Source organism: Saccoglossus kowalevskii, chromosome 5 (assembly GCF_978046115.1).
Source record: "Saccoglossus kowalevskii chromosome 5, keSacKowa6.1, whole genome shotgun sequence".
NCBI classification, from domain to species: Eukaryota; Metazoa; Hemichordata; class Enteropneusta; family Harrimaniidae; genus Saccoglossus; species Saccoglossus kowalevskii.
This window is the reverse complement of record NC_140645.1, coordinates 19,553,604-19,573,480: the sequence shown is the minus strand read 5'-3', so window position 1 is coordinate 19,573,480 and position 19,877 is coordinate 19,553,604. Positions and strand designations below refer to the sequence as shown.

The following is a 19,877-nucleotide window of genomic DNA, read 5'->3' as shown; positions in this document are numbered from 1 at the left end:
TGAGACCTTGCAATTTATTAGATATACTAACAGAACTAACTAAATCAATGATGTGCGGTTGAAATAAGTATAGCAAATTGTCTACCACCGAGAAGTCTGTTATTAATTTCAGTTATTAATTCATTTATGGTTTACACCCCTTGGTATGAATAGAATAGTCCACAACAAATTCCACCAATGGGTATAAGGCGTACCTCACGTGACTATGATAGGCTACGTGATTGGTTAGTAACCGTAATTATGGGAGCCTCAATATTTTAGACTGTTTCGACGATACACTGGTAACAGGACTATACATTTCGAAGTTAATTCGACCCGTCAACTTTAAAGGGCGGTGGTCGCTGCGCAGCCCTGTTAGAATTTCACGTAAGCATACAATACAACTTTATTGGAACACTTACAGACATTATCTTCATTGCAACATTCGTTTTGGTTTGAGCATGAAGTTCAGCACCGAAAACCTGACTATGAATAAAAAAAGAATGTATCAAGTCTGAGGGAGAAATCCATTGCCAAATCCACAAAAGTGCGAAAGTATACAATAATGATTTGTATGTTAATGAGAGTATATAAATGTCGAACGCCGGGTTACTGCGAAATATACATTCATGATGTTTATGGTTATTTTGTTTATTTCTCGGTAAGCAGGCTTTCGCGGCGGTAACCCGGCTTTCGCCGTTTACACGCTCCCATAATATTTTATTTAAATGAAAAAAAATCACCAAGAATTAAAAAAGAGACTATATACAAGTCGAACTAATTAACAAGTACAAAATAATCGGGGGAAATAACCAGGCGACTTTTCTATGTTACTGTGTGTTGAGAGCGACTAAGGTTACTCGCTTATCGCTCAGGTTAGCAGTGATTTCACCAGGGTACAAGGGATGCTATAATCTAGGTAAATATCAATGTGGTTGGGATAGTGGATCTACTGGCGATGTTTTCAATGTCATTGCATGCATTTCCGGAACAGTAGTAGAGACAGGTCTCAAATCCCGAATTATCGGTCGTGCAATCACCATCGGCGTCGGTAGTTTCTTCGTCAGTACAGTATCTTTCGGCAGCATCGGTGAACAGCCCTATTACGAAAAAAGTTAAGACAAGAGTTGTTTTATGACGAAATTTGTTGAGGTTACTGATGTGGATTTTATCACAATGACACTATTTCCACTCCGTATCTGTTGCGTGCTATATGAAAATGGTGTACCTGTATCGACTTTTATTTGCGACGTCATTTGGCGTCACACGTTTGTGTTACTCAAGTCTATGGGAGGAGCCATAGCTCCACTGTGTCAATTAAAATCATAAGGTCTGAAAATAGCACATTTAATGATACCAAATGTATCAGAAATGATTGTAATACCATCACAAAGACTAAAAATCGACACAAGAAAAGCTATGGACCCACAGTACAGTAAATTGTTGACGTGAAATTCGAACACGAGCTGCGACATTGAACCCCTACATTGAACAAAGTGTTGGAGAGAGAGAGAGAAGAACAAATCTAAATGCGACAGGTGGTTGGCGTGGGGAATTAGTAACAAAAAGTTGATGATACTCACATGTGTTGTAGGCTACAGTTCTAGTACCACATCCAGAATGTCCAGTGAGGCACGCTATTGGCTCGTGGTTATTTACTAAGTCGTTTTTACATGTGTAGTCGTTGACTTTCGTTTCACAGTAGTAGCACTGGTGATAATCTAGAATACAGGAGGAACGATTGAAATGACATACTATTTGCCAGATTCGTCACGAGATTTCAAAATAATAACGCGAGATCTCGAGATCTCGTGGTAACAAGTTTTGTAGAACGCGCGCGTAGGATGAAAACATTACATACTGACGTCACTATGTCAAAGGGTTTTTTTTCTTTACTCAACAACTCTCGGTGCATTACCGTAGGGCGCCACTGTGCCCGAATATATGAGCCACATACCTTGAAGGTTGTTTTTAAATGAATGGTAAATCTGTGAGCACTTTGTTTGATATTCATTTGCCATACCCAATTTTATTTTCACTTACCCGAGTCATCGGCATTACAGCTGTCCTCGTAATCACATGTACATACATAGGCGCTCTCCGAGGAATCTACGTCATCGTACTCGTCACATTGGTTAGCAGACCACGTGCTGTTCTGTTCCAAAGACGCACAGCCTCGTTCCACCTTCAAATCATACTGACCAACTAACGTATATAAAAAACAAACAATGAAAATAAAGTTGGACGAAAACAGAAGGACTTGCCAACCATAACACTGGCAGGGTTAAGGAATTTACGTTGGCGTGATAATAATACTAATTGAACAGCATATTTGGGGGGAAAAACACTCTTTATTGGAAACATATTAACGCGGAAGGGTCGTCACCTGCACATGCGCGGGAATTGAGCCCAAGCGACGATAACAACGCATGCTAAAATCGCACAAAGGCTCATGGGTAGAAGCTTGATCGTAAACAATGACACTCTATAACCATCTGACGCACGCGCAGGTGACGATTCCCCCGCTTTAAACTCAATAATTTAATATTTTTTCTGTCACCAGCTTGGTGTCAAATTTTGCACGTTTTCTGTATGTGGAGAGAGGTAATGATGTAGCCAATAGATGGAATTGTTCGATACCTATAATTCTTGATCCAAATATTGCAATTGATGGCTTTGACGGTCAAGGAATTCAAAGTTAAATTTGAAAGTAACTGTGAGTGCAGTGCGCCACCTACGGCGGAACGAGGAGAAAACCACGCTGATTATCCTACTTACACAGGTCTTCACTGTAGTATGCCCACGTATAGCACGTTGTAGTACAAGTGGCCGTCTCCATGGACCCCGGGTTAGTGACACAGTCGTAGTCTGAAAAAATACTAGCCCAAGACTCGTCGTATTCACATTTTATACATTCAAAATCGCCACTAGTACCATGAATCAGACATCCTGTAAAAGAGGAATAGCCAAGTTAATTGCAGGTTTATCCGATTGTCAACGCACTGACATCCCCACCGGTACATTGTCTTTGGGTGGGAGTGCTCCTCGGCCAGTTGAAAACTGGACTCAAGTAGATCGACGTTGAGGCCGCTTCGGTCAAAAAAAATTGACCCCTCCCCCCACACACACACACAAACATACAAGTAGCACACACACGCAACCTCGTGTATCCCGGGGGGAAGTTGCATGACACGATTGGTTGAAATAATCGTCTCATTTGCATAAATTAATATTCACGTGCAATGAAAAACTCGTCTTTTCAGTAAAATTGTGCCAAAATGCTTTCCGATAGCACATACATGTTAATTCTAAATTGACTGATTCGTTACGAGCCGAAAAAATAATCGGGAAAATGATGTAAAAGTATTTTTTGAGACACGTTTTCGATCAGACTCCAGCTAACTGTTGAAAGTAAGCACAGGTTTTCTCTTTACCATGATCATAGCAAGTTATGAAATTCATGGCGAATGCAGAAGCACATTTATATTTCACTCTAGCGGCAAAGTACGGCAAAGTAGTGGCAAAGTACTGCCAAGTAGTGGCAAAGAACTGAAAAGTACGGCAAAGTAGAGGCAAAGTACGGCAAAGTAGTGGCAAAGTACGGCAAAGTAGTGGCAAAGTACTGCCAAGTAGTGGCAAAGAACTGAAAAGTACGGCAAAGTAGAGGCAAAGTACGGCAAAGAAGTGGCAAAGTACGGCAAAGTAGTGGCAAAGTACGGCAAAGTACGGCAAAGTAGAGGCAAAGTAGTGGCAAAGTACTGAAGAGTAGTGGCAAAGTACGGCAAGGTAGTGGCAAAGTACGGCAAAGTAGTGGCAAAGTACGGCAAAGTAGTGGCAATGTACTGCAAAGTAGTGGCAAAGTACTGTAAATTAGTGGCAAAGTTCTGAATTATAATGTCAAAGTACGGCAAAGTAGTGGCAAAGTACTGAAAAGTAGTGGCAACGTACGGCAAAGTAGTTGCAAAGTGTGGCAAAGTACTGCAAAGTAGTGGCAAAGTACGGCAAAGTAGTGGCAAAGTACGGCAAAGTAGTGGCAAAGTACTGAAAAGTAGTGGCAAAGTACTTCAACGTACGGCAAAGTAGTGGCAAAGTACGGCAAAGTAGTGGCAAAGTACTTCAAAGTAGTGGCAAAGTAGTAGCAAAGTAGCGGCAAAGTACGGCAAAGTAGTGGCAAAGAACTTAAAAGTACGGCAAAATAGTGGCAAAGTACGGCAAAGTATTGGCAAAGTACTGAAAAGTAGCGGCAAAGTACGGCAAAGTACGGCAAAGTAGTGGCAAAGTAGGGCAAAGTAGTGGCAAAGTAGGGCAAAGTAGTGGCAAAGTACGGCAAAGTAGTGGCAAAGAACTGAAAAGTACGGCAAAGTAGAGGCAAAGTACGGCAAAGTAGTGGCCAAGTACGGCAAAGTAGTGGCAAAGTACTGAAGAGTAGTGGCAAAGTACGGCAAAGTAGTGGCAAAGTACGGCAAAGTAGTGGCAAAGTACGGCAAAGTTGTGGCAATGTACTGCAAAGTAGTGGCAAAGTACTGTAAATTAGTGGCAAAGTACTGAAAAGTAGTGGCAAAGTACGGCAAAGTAGTGGCAAAGTACAGCAAAGTATTGCAAAATAGTATCAAAGTACGGCAACATAGTAGCAAAGTACAGCAAAGTAGTTGCAAAGTGTGGCAAAGTACTTCAAAGTAGTGACAAAGTACTGCAAAGTAATGGCAAAGTACGGCAAAGTAGTGGCAAAGTACGGCAAAGAAGTGGCAAAGTACTGAAAAGTAGTGGCAAAGTACGGCAAAGTAGTGGCAAAGTACTGCAAAGTAGTGGCAAAGTACGACAAAGTAGTAACAAAGTACTGAAAAGTAGTGGCAAAGTACGGCAAAGTAGTGGCAAAGTAGTGGCAAAGTACTGAAAAGTACGGCAAAGTAGAGGCAAAGTACTGAAAAGTTGCTCAAAATGTTTTCGGTAACTTTTATCAGTGACAAGTTGCCTATGTATGCATTTCGAGAAACCACATTGTGTGCATGCGCAGTCTGAAATGGAACAGTTTTGAACGCAATAAAATCACGCGTAGAATTCGGGCTCAAGCTAGAAATTGTGGCGTCAAACTGGTTGTCGGTTGAATTGTTTTGCAATAGACATAATTTTGGAGCCTGTCTATTTTGTCTATGAAATGTTTCTAAGTTTTGTTGAGGATTATTCTGTCAAGAAATTACTGAAATTATTTCATCTTTTCGTAAACGGGACGTTGTTGCTTAGACGATGGGCTACGGCGACTGACGTCGATACATTCCATTCAGATCGGATGGCGCCCTCTCGTGCCGCCCCCCCCCCCCCCACCGGTGAATCCTTTATAAAGGACGAATTGCAAAAGAGGGCGTACTTTAATATGCACTCACTGAGCAGATTCTGTCATGGCTCAGATGACGCACTCATACATAGGCTGCTTTCTGCTACTGTAAAACCATTTATTTTCACTGACATTTAATATTTTGATTTCCGAGTCTTTTCACGTGGCTTTACGAATTTTGCTGAGAAACAATGAGTTCTGTTGTTGTTGTTTTTTATGCTCATGTGAATTTAATCAAGCGAATTTTACTTATCAGCGAAATTAAAACACAGTGAATAATTAATACATTTACAGTATTATTATTAGTATAATCTTTTTTTCAAGTAAAAGCCGACTTCAAATTTTACCACAGGTACTTGAATGAACATTTATTTCTGTAAATTGTTTTTGCACTTATACCTGACAAAAGCTCTATATACATAATAATACACACTACTGAGCATGTTAGTGCGCACATGTGCAATGCATTCTGGGAGACAATCTCCCATGGAGACAGTGAAACACAACAAATTAAATAATTATATGACTTTTTAGAACAACTCACCTAATGAGAACAATGTGACCATAGATATTACGTCGAAGAATGCCATTGTGTTACTCTGAATCGACCTAATCAAAAATAAACATTGTTGTAAATTAACTACTACTAAATTAAGCACATATCCTCGGGGCGGACATCCGGGCATTTTCACCGCCTGGCAACCATCGCGGTGAAAACAAAGGCCAACAATTCGCAGAAAACGGTACTTTGGGATGGTTGTTGAGACTCCCCTGAACAGTGTAACAAGATTAGCCCTACTTGTGTAACATATATGAATTCTGATGTTCAGGATAAATTCAAAGTTGAGTTTCTGTTGTTTTCTCGAATTTTCACCGGCTCGACAGGCGTTCCACGCAGCGCGCACAGAGCCCAAAGAAATGCATGGCACAGTCTTTGCGTTTTTAGCAGGTGCTGTTATTGTCGCTTGGGACTCAATTTCCGCGCGTCGCAGGTGACCACCCTCCCGCTTTAATCATTTTATTGAAACCTTATTATATTAGGGAATAATTAAGACTGATTGGTCACGTATAGCACTCAAAGTTTGATGAAACTTAATCAGTATTTGCACCCATCTTTGGTGTTTTGGTTATATCTGATTTGTTGGATAGTTGAATATTCATGACGAAAGTATATTTACTCAATTAGAAAAATCATAGGTGTATATATCCCATTTATTCGATAGATTCAGCCTCATGCATATTTATGTGGCATGCGATTAATCAAGGTCAACAAAATTTGAACAAACTTGACGCCAGTAAGTTTCTTTTTTACCCCTGAAAAAATCATTGAATATATTCAATTTATTCTATAGTTTCGGTATCAAGAATATTCATGAGGTAAGTAGATTAGACAAAATTTGACGAAACTTGATCAAACTTTACGGCTGTAATTCGGTAATAATTCTATTAAAACTATTATTACATTTTGACCTAGAGAATTTTTATGAGGTATGTATAATATTCAAAAATTGACGAAATTTGATAAATAATACATGTCATATGAATATTCATGATGCCAAAAAAACATCGCCTTTTCTTGTTTGTATTTGGTCCTGACAACGTTTTGTGTCTTGACGTCTCTCTGTATTTGGAACAGCGCGCGACTTCGCTTCGATACGGACCACCTATGAGAGAACGTGGTTCGCCTTTTCTTGTTTGTAATTGGTTCTCACAAAGTTTTGTGTCTTGACGTCTCTCTGTATTTGGGACAGCGCGCGACTACGCTTAGATACGGACCACCTATGAGAGAACGTGGTTCGCCTTTTCTTGTTTGTAATCGGTTCTCACAAAGTTTTGTGTCTTGACGTCTCTCTGTAATTGGGACAGCGCGCGACTACGCTTATATACGGAACACCTTTGAGGAAACGTGGTTCAGAAATACTCTAAGACAGTCTGACAATGAAGACCCAGTATGTCCTGGCAGACATGAGTTTAATACGTGGCAGTCTTATAATGGACCATGGATGTATCAGTACATCCATGATTGGACGGATGTGCTCTATGATCATCTCTCCGTATAGAATACTTTTAGTTTAGTGAAGCGCCATTACGATAAGTAATGTAACAGTGAAATAATCGATAGTTCATAATGCCTGATAACATTCCCCAGACAAACAGGAATGAATAACTGATATTTTACAATTTGAACAATTACAGATGTTCGGAGATAACAAGACAGTGATGGTAACCACTCGGACAAACACAGAAGTGCCATGAATGACAGTTTGGTGCTAATTTCAAGTTTCAAAACACGATACTAGTATGCTGGAGAATAAGTTTTTATAATCCCCTTGCCCATCATGATAGATTTACCGTTATGCTAAATTTCTCGGGAAAACCTATTTTTAACATCTCACACATTTTCGTAATTTGATTCACGAAATCAAAATATACACAACACACCTTAGACAATTGTTTGAATGTTTGTGTGTTAATGAGCCACTTGTTTTGGAAGGTTGTCACGGCGACACAAACAATGAAGATGTGCTCAATGACTACAAACAATTCACAGGGTTCAATGTAATAAAAATTACAATGCCAAAACGAAACGACCATCCTAAACTCAGACAAGTATAACCTATTACGAGTCTGAGTCCTAAGTTGGGTGTCTCCGAGGGAGTTCAACATGCGCCGTATTCGAAGACCGCGCTTCCTGACCACGAGTCTGCATTACAGTCAAAAACCTCTACTGTAAAATACTTTATTTTAGCTGGAATTAATTTTCGCTGAAAAGATTTTTTGGGTATTTTGTATGGAATTTATTTTCATTGATTGTTGACGAGTTGAATGTAAAATATAGGAAAAAAAGGTATATTCGCTGGATTTTATTTTAACTGAATCATGTTGCAAGCGAAAATAAAGTATTTGACAGTACTCAAATACAGCTTATTGGTATTTCACGTAACACCACAAGGCCCCAACACGTGTTGCTACACGTACAGATCATTATACTCAGGAGGTTCGGCGTCAAACTTCCTCCACAATGGTATGAGCGTAGTCTCTCCATAGAGAGAAGGGTGTGATCTCTCTGAACAAAATTCGAGGTGAATACATGTATAAGTAGTGCAATATCAATAACATGGTATTTGACTGATCGTTCATTTGTAAATTTCCATACAAGACCCAAGTCATAGTTAACACATGATCGTCACATGTTACGATGATATTACTTGTTTACAACACACCCGAACATTATCTTTCAGTCGGCAAATTACCAACCTTGACAACGGTCGTTGTTTTACTACTGCAATAGTATTACAGGCTTATACAGTTACTACACGATCTTACCTTATGTTGGAAATCTAGGGGAGATGTATCTTTCACAGGCGAATGTGTGAGGTATGAGCAACCAGCACGGACTGAGAACGGCCAAGGCATATCGTACTTGTATGAGCTTTTTTTTAGTTTTGATGGGGGCATGGATATGTAGATACTTTTGAGACCTTGCAATTTATTAGATATACTAACAGAACTAACTAAATCAATGATGTGCGGTTGAAATAAGCATAGCAAATTGTCTACCACCGAGAAGTCTGTTATTAATTTCAGTTATTAATTCATTTATGGTTTACACCCCTTGGTATGAATAGAATAGTCCACAACAAATTCCACCAATGGGTATAAGGCGTACCTCACGTGACTATGATAGGATACGTGATTGGTTAGTAACCGTAATTATGGGAGCCTCAATATTTTAGACTGTTTCGACGATACACTGGTAACAGGACTATACATTTCGAAGTTAATTCGACCCGTCAACTTTAAAGGGCGGTGGTCGCTGCGCAGCCCTGTTAGAATTTCACGTAAGCATACAATACAACTTTATTGGAACAGTTACAGACATTATCTTCATTGCAACATTCGTTTTGGTTTGAGCATGAAGTTCAGCACCGAAAAACCTGACTATGAATAAAAAAAAGAATGTATCAAGTCTCAGGGAGAAATCCATTGCCAAATCCACAAAAGTGCGAAAGTATACAATAATGATTTGTATGTTAATGAGAGTATATAAATGTCGAACGCCGGGTTACTGCGAAATATACATTCATGATGTTTATGGTTATTTTGTTTATTTCTCGGTAAGCAGGCTTTCGCGGCGGTAACTCGGCTTTCGCCGTTTACACGCTCCCATAATATTTTATTTAAATGAAAAAAAATCACCAAGAATTAAAAAAGAGACTGTATACAAGTCGAACTAATTAACAAGTACAAAATAATCGGGGGAAATAACCAGGCGACTTTTCTATGCTACTGTGTGTTGAGAGCGACTAAGGTTACTCGCTTATCGCTCAGGTTAGCAGTGGTTTCACCAGGGTACAAGGGATGCTATAATCTAGGTAAATATCAATGTGGTTGGGATAGTGGATCTACTGGCGATGTTTTCAATGTCATTGCATGCATTTCCGGAACAGTAGTAGAGACAGGTCTCAAATCCCGAATTATCGGTCGTGCAATCACCATCGGCGTCGGTAGTTTCTTCGTCAGTACAGTATCTTTCGGCGTCATCGGTGAACAGCCCTATTACGAAAAAAGTTAAGACAAGAGTTGTTTTATGACGAAATTTGTTGAGGTTACTGATATGGATTTTATCACAATGACACTATTTCCACTCCGTTTCTGTTGCGTGCTATATGAAAATGGTGTACCTGTATCGACTTTTATTTTCGACGTCATTTGGCGTCACACGTTTGTGTTACTCGAGTCTATGGGAGGAGCCATAGCTCCACTGTGTCAATTAAAATCATAAGGTCTGAAAATAGCAAATTTAATGATACCAAATGTATCAGAAATGATTGTAATACCATCACAAAGACTAAAAATCGACACAAGAAAAGCTATGGACCCACAGTAAATTGTTGACGTGAAATTCGAACACGAGCTGCGACATTGAACCCCTACATTGAACAAAGTGTTGGAGAGAGAGAGAGAAGAACAAATCTAAATGCGACAGGTGGTTGGCGTGGGGAATTAGTAACAAAAAGTTGATGATACTCACATGTGTTGTAGGCTACAGTTCTAGTACCACATCCAGAATGTCCAGTGAGGCACGCTATTGGCTCGTGGTTATTTACTAAGTCGTTTTTACATGTGTAGTCGTTGACTTTCGTTTCACAGTAGTAGCACTGGTGATAATCTAGAATACAGGAGGAACGATTGAAATGACATACTATTTGCCAGATTCGTCACGAGATTTCAAAATAATAACGCGAGATCTCGAGATCTCGTGGTAACAAGTTTTGTAGAACGCGCGCGTAGGATGAAAACATTACATACTGATGTCACTGTGTCAAAGGGTTTTTTTTCTTTACTCAACAACTCTCGGTGCATTACCGTAGGGCGCCACTGTGCCCGAATATATGAGCCACATACCTTGAAGGTTGTTTTTAAATGAATGGTAAATCTGTGAGCACTTTGTTTGATATTCATTTGCCATACCCAATTTTATTTCCACTTACCCGAGTCATCGGCATTACAGCTGTCCTCGTAATCACATGTACATACATAGGCGCTCTCCGAGGAATCTACGTCATCGTACTCGTCACATTGGTTAGCAGACCACGTGCTGTTCTGTTCCAAAGACGCACAGCCTCGTTCCACCTTCAAATCATACTGACCAACTAACGTATATAAAAAACAAACAATGAAAATAAAGTTGGACGAAAACAGAAGGACTTGCCAACTATAACACTGGCAGGGTTAAGGAATTTACGTTGGCGTGATAATAATACTAATTGAACAGCATATTTTGGGGAAAAAACACTCTTTATTGGAAACATATTAACGCGGAAGGGTCGTCACCTGCACATGCGCGGGAATTGAGCCCAAGCGACAATAACAACGCATGCTAAAAACGCACAAAGGCTCATGGGTAGAGGCTTGATCGTAAACAATGACACTCTATAACCAACTGACGCACGCGCAGGTGACGATTCCCCCGCTTTAAACTCAATAATTTAATATTTTTTCTGTCACCAGCTTGGTGTCAAATTTTGCACGTTTTCTGTATGTGGAGAGAGGTAATGTTGTAGCCAATAGATGGAATTGTTCGATACCTATAATTCTTGATCCAAATATTGCAATTGATGGCTTTGACGGTCAAGGAATTCAAAGTTAAATTTGAAAGTAACTGTGAGTGCAGTGCGCCACCTACGGCGGAACGAGGAGAAAACCACGCTGATTATCCTACTTACACAGGTCTTCACTGTAGTATGCCCACGTATAGCACGTTGTAGAACAAGTGGCCGTCTCCATGGACCCCGGGTTAGTGACACAGTCGTAGTCTGAAAAAATACTAGCCCAAGACTCGTCGTATTCACATTTTATACATTCAAAATCGCCACTAGTACCATGAATCAGACATCCTGTAAAAGAGGAATAGCCAAGTTAATTGCAGGTTTATCCGATTGTCAACGCACTGACATCCCCACCGGTACATTGTCTTTGGGTGGGAGTGCTCCTCGGCCAGTTGAAAACTGGACTCAAGTAGATCGACGTTGAGGCCGCTTCGGTCAAAAAAAAATTGACCCCCCCCCCCCACACACACACACAAACATACAAGTAGCACACACACGCAACCTCGTGTATCCCGGGGGAAGTTGCATGACACGATTGGTTGAAATAATCGTCTCATTTGCATAAATTAATATTCATGTGCAATGAAAAACTCGTCTTTTCAGTAAAATTGTGCCAAAATGCTTTCCGATAGCACATACATGTTAATTCTAAATTGACTGATTCGTTACGAGCCGAAAAAATAATCGGGAAAATGATGTAAAAGTATTTTTTGAGACACGTTTTCGATCAGACTCCAGCTAACTGTTGAAAGTAAGCACAGGTTTTCTCTTTACCATGATCATAGCAAGTTATGAAATTCATGGCGAATGCAGAAGCACATTTATATTTCACTCTAGCGGCAAAGTACGGCAAAGTAGTGGCAAAGAACTGCCAAGTAGTGGCAAAGAACTGAAAAGTACGGCAAAGTAGAGGCAAAGTACGGCAAAGTAGTGGCAAAGTACGGCAAAGTAGTGGCAAAGTACTGAAGAGTAGTGGCAAAGTACGGCAAGGTAGTGGCAAAGTACAGCAAAGTAGTGGCAATGTACTGCAAAGTAGTGGCAAAGTACTGTAAATTAGTGGCAAAGTTCTGAAATAAAGTGTCAAAGTACGGCAAAGTAGTGGCAAAGTACTGAAAAGTAGTGGCAAAGTAGTTGCAAAGTGTGGCAAAGTACTGCAAAGTAGTGGCAAAGTACGGCAAAGTAGTGGCAAAGTACGGCAAAGTAGTGGCAAAGTACTGAAAAGTAGTGGCAAAGTACTTCAACGTACGGCAAAGTAGTGGCAAAGTAGTGGCAAAGTACGGCAAAGTAGTGGCAAAGTACTTCAAAGTAGTGGCAAAGTAGTGGCAAAGTAGCGGCAAAGTACGGCAAAGTAGTGGCAAAGAACTTAAAAGTACGGCAAAATAGTGGCAAAGTACGGCAAAGTATTGGCAAAGTACTTAAAAGTAGTGGCAAAGTACGGCAAAGTAGTGGCAAAGTAGGGCAAAGTAGTGGCAAATAGGGCAAAGTAGTGGCAAAGTACGGCAAAGTAGTGGCAAAGTACGGCAAAGTAGTGGCAAAGTACGGCAAAGTAGAGGCAAAGTACGGCAAAGTAGTGGCAAAGTACGGCAAAGTAGTGGCAAAGTACTGAAGAGTAGTGGCAAAGTACGGCAAAGTAGTGGCAAAGTACGGCAAAGTAGTGGCAAAGTACGGCAAAGTTGTGGCAATGTACTGCAAAGTAGTGGCAAAGTACTGTAAATTAGTGGCAAAGTACTGAAAAGTAGTGGCAAAGTACGGCAAAGTAGTGGCAAAGTACAGCAAAGTATTGCAAAATAGTATCAAAGTACGGCAACATAGTAGCAAAGTACAGCAAAGTAGTTGCAAAGTGTGGCAAAGTACTTCAAAGTAGTGACAAAGTACTGCAAAGTAATGGAAAAGTACGGCAAAGTAGTGGCAAAGCACGGCAAAGAAGTGGCAAAGTACTGAAAAGTAGTGGCAAAGTACGGCAAAGAAGTGGCAAAGTACTGAAAAGTAGTGGCAAAGTACGGCAAAGTAGTGGCAAAGTACTGCAAAGTAGTGGCAAAGTACGACAAAGTAGTAACAAAGTACTGAAAAGTAGTGGCAAAATACGGCAAAGTAGTGGCAAAGTACGGCAAAGTTGTGGCAAAGTACTGAAAAGTACGGCAAAGTAGAGGCAAAGTACTGAAAAGTTGCTCAAAATGTTTTCGGTAACTTTTATCAGTGACAAGTTGCCTATGTATGCATTTCGAGAAACCACATTGTGTGCATGCGCAGTCTGAAATGGAACAGTTTTGAACGCAATAAAATCACGCGTAGAATTCGGGCTCATAGTGGCAAAGTACGGCAAAGTAGTGGCAAAATAGGGCAAAGTAGTGGCAAAGTAGGGCAAAGTAGTGGCAAAGTACGGCAAAGTAGTGGCAAAGTACTGCAAAGTAGTGGCAAAGTACTGCCAAGTAGTGGCAAAGAACTGAAAAGTACGGCAAAGTAGAGGCAAAGTACGGCAAAGTAGTGGCAAAGTACGGCAAAGTAGTGGCAAAGTACTGAAGAGTAGTGGCAAAGTACGGCAAAGTAGTGGCAAAGTACGGCAAAGTAGTGGCAAAGTACGGCAAAGTTGTGGCAATGTACTGCAAAGTAGTGGCAAAGTACTGTAAATTAGTGGCAAAGTACTGAAAAGTAGTGGCAAAGTACGGCAAAGTAGTGGCAAAGTACAGCAAAGTATTGCAAAATAGTATCAAAGTACGGCAACATAGTAGCAAAGTACAGCAAAGTAGTTGCAAAGTGTGGCAAAGTACTTCAAAGTAGTGACAAAGTACTGCAAAGTAATGGAAAAGTACGGCAAAGTAGTGGCAAAGTACGGCAAAAAAGTGGCAAAGTACTGAAAAGTAGTGGCAAAGTACGGCAAAGAAGTGGCAAAGTACTGAAAAGTAGTGGCAAAGTACGGCAAAGTAGTGGCAAAGTACTGCAAAGTAGTGGCAAAGTACGACAAAGTAGTAACAAGTACTGAAAAGTAGTGGCAAAATACGGCAAAGTAGTGGCAAAGTACGGCAAAGTAGTGGCAAAGTAGTGGCAAAGTACGGCAAAGTAGAGGCAAAGTACTGAAAAGTTGCTCAAAATGTTTTCGGTAACTTTTATCAGTGACAAGTTGCCTATGTATGCATTTCGAGAAACCACATTGTGTGCATGCGCAGTCTGAAATGGAACAGTTTTGAACGCAATAAAATCACGCGTAGAATTCGGGCTCAAGCTAGAAATTGTGGCGTCAAACTGGTTGTCGGTTGAATTGTTTTGCAATAGACATAATTTTGGAGCCTGTCTATTTTGTCTATGAAATGTTTCTAAGTTTTGTTGAGGATTATTCTGTCAAGAGATTACTGAAATTATTTCATCTTTTCGTAAACGGGACGTTGTTGCTTAGACGATGGGCTACGGCGACTGACGTCGATACATTCCATTCAGATCGGATGGCGCCCTCTCGTGCCGCCAACCCCCCCCCCACCGGTGAATCCTTTATAAAGGACAAATTGCAAAAGAGGGCGTACTTTAATATGCACTCACTGAGCAGATTCTGTCATGGCTCAGATGACGCACTCATACATAGGCTGCTTTCTGCTACTGTAAAACCATTTATTTTCACTGACATTTAATATTTTGATTTCCGAGTCTTTTCACGTGGCTTTACGAATTTTGCTGAGAAACAATGAGATCTGTTGTTGTTGTTTTTAATGCTCACGTGAATTTAATCAAGCGAATTTTACTTATCAGCGAAATTAAAACACAGTGAATAATTAATACATTTACAGTATTATTATTAGTATAATCTTTTTTTCAAGTAAAAGCCGACTTCAAATTTTACCACAGGTACTTGAATGAACATTTATTTCTGTAAATTGTTTTTGCACTTATACCTGACAAAAGCTCTATATACATAATAATACACACTACTGAGCATGTTAGTGCGCACATGTGCAATGCATTCTGGGAGACAATCTCCCATGGAGACAGTGAAACACAACAAATTAAATAATTATATGACTTTTTAGAATAACTCACCTAATGAGAACAATGTGACCATAGATATTACGTCGAAGAATGCCATTGTGTTACTCTGAATCGACCTAATCAAAAATAAACATTGTTGTAAATTAACTACTACGAAATTAAGCACATATCCTCGGGGCGGACATCCGGGCATTTTCACCGCCTGGCAACCATCGCGGTGAAAACAAAGGCCAACAATTCGCAGAACACGCTACTTTGGGATGGTTGTTGAGACTCCCCTGAACAGTGTAACAAGATTAGCCCTACTTGTGTAACATATATGAATTCTGATGTTCAGGATAAATTCAAAGTTGAGTTTCTGTTGTTTTCTCGAATTTTCACCGGCTCGACAGGCGTTCCACGCAGCGCGCACAGAGCCCAAAGAAATGCATGGCACAGTCTTTGCGTTTTTAGCAGGTGCTGTTATTGTCGCTTGGGACTCAATTTCCGCGCGTCGCAGGTGACCACCCTCCCGCTTTAATCATTTTATTGAAACCTTATTATATTAGGGAATAATTAAGACTGATTGGTCACGTATAGCACTCAAAGTTTGATGAAACTTAATCAGTATTGGCACCCATCTTTGGTGTTTTGGTTATATCTGATTTGTTGGATAGTTGAATATTCATGACGAAAGTATATTTCCTCAAAGTGTGACGAAACTTAGAAAAATCATAGGTGTATATATCCGATTTATTCGATAGATTCAGCCTCATGCATATTCATGTGGCATGCGATTAGAATATTCATGATGCCAAAAAAACGAGGGTGTCGACCTCGCCGCCCCCCAACAAAAAAAACATCGCCTTTTCTTGTTTGTATTTGGTCCTGACAACGTTTTGTGTCTTGACGTCTCTTTGTATTTGGGACAGCGCGCGACTTCGCTTAGATACGGACCACCTATGAGAGAACGTGGTTCGCCTTTTCTTGTTTGTAATTGGTTCTCACAAAGTTTTGTGTCTTGACGTCTCTCTGTATTTGGGACAGCGCGCGACTACGCTTAGATACGGAACACCTTTGAGGGAACGTGGTTCAGAAATACTCTAAGACAGTCTGACAATGAAGACCCAGTATGTCCTGGCAGACATGAGTTTAATACGTGGCAGTCTTATATTGGACCATGGATGTATCAGTACATCCATGATTGGACGGATGTGCTCTATGATCAGCTCTCCGTATAGAATACTTTTAGTTTAGTGAAGCGCCATTACGATAAGTAATGTAACAGCGAAATAATCGATAGTTCATAATGCCTGATAACATTCCCAAGACAAACAGGAATGAATAACTGATATTTTACAATTTGAACAATTACAGATGTTCGGAGATAACAAGACAGTGATGGTAACCACTCGGACAAACACAGAAGTGCCATGAATGACAGTTTGGTGCTAACTTCAAGTTTCAAAACACGATACTAGTATGCTGGAGAATAAGTTTTTATAATCCCCTTGCCCATCATGATAGATTTACCGTTATGCTAAAATTCTCGGGAAAACCTATTTTTGACATCTCACACATTTTCGTAATTTGATTCACGAAATCAAAATATACACAACACACCTTAGACAATTGTTTGAATGTTTGTGTGTTAATGAGCCACTTGTTTTGGAAGGTTGTCACGGCGACACAAACAATGAAGATGTGCTCAATGACTACAAACAATTCACAGGTTCAATGTAATAAAAATTACAATGCCAAAACGAAACGACCATCCTAAACTCAGACAAGTATAACCTATTACGAGTCTGAGTCCTAAGTTGGGTGTCTCCGAGGGAGTTCAACACGCGCCGTATTCGAAGACCGCGCTTCCTGACCACGAGTCTGCATTACGGTCAAAAACCTCTACTGTAAAATACTTTATTTTAGCTGGAATTAATTTTCGCTGAAAAGATTTTTTTGGGTATTTTGTATGGAATTTATTTTCATTGATTGTTGACGAGTTGAATGTAAAATATAGGAAAAAAGGTATATTCGCTGGATTTTATTTTCACTGAATCATTTGCAAGCGAAAATAAAGTATTTTACAGTACTCAAATACAGATTATTGGTATTTCACGTAACACCACAAGGCCCCAACACGTGTTGCTACACGTACATATCATTATACTCAGAAGGTTCGGCGTCAAACTTCCTCCACAATGGTATGAGCGCAATCTCTCCATAGAGAGAAGGGTGTGATCTCTCTGAACAAAATTCGAGGTGAATACATGTATAAGTAGTGCAATATCAGTAACATAGTATTTGACTGATCGTTCATTTGTAAATTTCCATACAAGACCCAAGTCATAGTTAACACATGATCGTCATGTTACGATGATGTTACTTGTTTACACCACACCCGAACATTATCTTTCAGTCGACAAATTACCAACCTTGACAACGGTCGTTGCTTTACTACTGCAATAGTATTACAGGCTTATACAGTTACTACATGATCTTACCTTTTGTTGGAAATCTAGGGGAGATGTATCTTTCACAGGCGAATGTGTGAGGTATGAGCACCCAGCACGGACTGAGAACGGCCAAGGCATATCGTACTTGTATGAGCTTTTTTTTAGTTTTGATGGGGGCATGGATATGTAGATACTTTTGAGACCTTGCAATTTATTAGATATACTAACAGAACTAACTAAATCAATGATGTGCGGTTGAAATAAGCATAGCAAATTGTCTACCACCGAGAAGTCTGTTATTAATTTCAGTTATTAATTCATTTATGGTTTACACCCCTTGGTATGAATAGAATAGTCCACAACAAATTCCACCAATGGGTATAAGGCGTACCTCACGTGACTATGATAGGCTACGTGATTGGTTAGTAACCGTAATTATGGGAGCCTCAATATTTTAGACTGTTTCGACGATACACTGGTAACAGGACTATACATTTCGAAGTTAATTCGACCCGTCAACTTTAAAGGGCGGTGGTCGCTGCGCAGCCCTGTTAGAATTTCACGTAAGCATACAATACAACTTTATTGGAACAGTTACAGACATTATCTTCATTGCAACATTCGTTTTGGTTTGAGCATGAAGTTCAGCACGAAAAACCTGACTATGAATAAAAAAAAGAATGTATCAAGTCTCAGGGAGAAATCCATTGCCAAATCCACAAAAGTGCGAAAGTATACAATAATGATTTGTATGTTAATGAGAGTATATAAATGTCGAACGCCGGGTTACTGCGAAATATACATTCATGATGTTTATGGTTATTTTGTTTATTTCTCGGTAAGCAGGCTTTCGCGGCGGTAACCCGGCTTTCGCCGTTTACACGCTCCCATAATATTTTATTTAAATGAAAAAAAATCACCAAGAATTAAAAAAGAGACTGTATACAAGTCGAACTAATTAACAAGTACAAAATAATCGGGGGAAATAACCAGGCGACTTTTCTATACTACCGTGTGTTGAGAGCGACTAAGGTTACTCGCTTATCGCTCAGGTTAGCAGTGATTTCACCAGGGTACAAGGGATGCTATAATCTAGGTAAATATCAATGTGGTTGGGATAGTGGATCTACTGGCGATGTTTTCAATGTCATTGCATGCATTTCCGGAACAGTAGTAGAGACAGGTCTCAAATCCCGAATTATCGGTCGTGCAATCACCATCGGCGTCGGTAGTTTCTTCGTCAGTACAGTATCTTTCGGCAGCATCGGTGAACAGCCCTATTACGAAAAAAGTTAAGACAAGAGTTGTTTTATGACGAAATTTGTTGAGGTTACTGATGTGGATTTTATCACAATGACACTATTTCCACTCCGTTTCTGTTGCGTGCTATATGAAAATGGTGTACCTGTATCGACTTTTATTTGCGACGTCATTTGGCGTCACACGTTTGTGTTACTCAAGTCTATGGGAGGAGCCATAGCTCCACTGTGTCAATTAAAATCATAAGGTCTGAAAATAGCAAATTTAATGATACCAAATGTATCAGAAATGATTGTAATACCATCACAAAGACTAAAAATCGACACAAGAAAAGCTATGGACCCACAGTACAGTAAATTGTTGACGTGAAATTCGAACACGAGCTGCGACATTGAATCCCTACATTGAACAAAGTGTTGGAGAGAGAGAGAACAACAAATCTAAATGCGACAGGTGGTTGGCGTGGGGAATTAGTAACAAAAAGTTGATGATACTCACATGTGTTGTAGGCTACAGTTCTAGTACCACATCCAGAATGTCCAGTGAGGCACGCTATTGGCTCGTGGTTATTTACTAAGTCGTTTTTACATGTGTAGTCATTGACTTTGGTTTCACAGTAGTAGCACTGGTGATAATCTAGAATACAGGAGGAACGATTGAAATGACATACTATTTGCCAGATTCGTCACGAGATTTCAAAATAATAACGCGAGATCTCGAGATCTCGTGGTAACAAGTTTTGTAGAACGCGCGCGTAGGATGAAAACATTACATACTGACGTC

General features: G+C 40.0%; 2 protein-coding genes and 1 long non-coding RNA gene across 3 annotated transcripts; all 3 read right to left on the bottom strand.

Annotated features, from left to right (window-relative positions):
• Nucleotides 1-545: 545 nt before the first annotated feature.
• LOC100370683 (uncharacterized) lies at nt 546-8,711 on the bottom strand. Its single transcript, XM_085499597.1, has 6 exons — nt 8,639-8,711; nt 5,856-5,920; nt 2,758-2,928; nt 2,023-2,184; nt 1,563-1,700; nt 546-1,079 (listed from the first exon to the last, which is right to left on the bottom strand). Exons 2-6 carry the CDS (start codon nt 5,899-5,901, stop codon nt 895-897), a joined length of 702 nt encoding a protein of 233 aa, XP_085355723.1. The 5' UTR covers nt 5,902-5,920; nt 8,639-8,711; the 3' UTR covers nt 546-894.
• Nucleotides 8,712-9,683: 972 nt separating this feature from the next.
• On the bottom strand, nt 9,684-17,955 carry LOC146745860 (uncharacterized). Its single transcript, XM_085498784.1, has 6 exons — nt 17,883-17,955; nt 15,451-15,515; nt 11,542-11,712; nt 10,807-10,968; nt 10,347-10,484; nt 9,684-9,868 (listed from the first exon to the last, which is right to left on the bottom strand). The coding sequence occupies exons 2-6, from the start codon at nt 15,494-15,496 to the stop codon at nt 9,684-9,686; spliced, it is 702 nt and encodes a 233-aa protein (XP_085354910.1). The 5' UTR covers nt 15,497-15,515; nt 17,883-17,955.
• A 774-nt stretch (nt 17,956-18,729) lies between these two features.
• On the bottom strand, nt 18,730-19,730 carry LOC146745859 (uncharacterized). Its single transcript, XR_014929533.1, has 2 exons — nt 19,593-19,730; nt 18,730-19,111 (listed from the first exon to the last, which is right to left on the bottom strand). It is a non-coding gene; the product is annotated as an uncharacterized LOC146745859 (long non-coding RNA).
• Between the last annotated feature and the right edge of the window lie 147 nt (nt 19,731-19,877).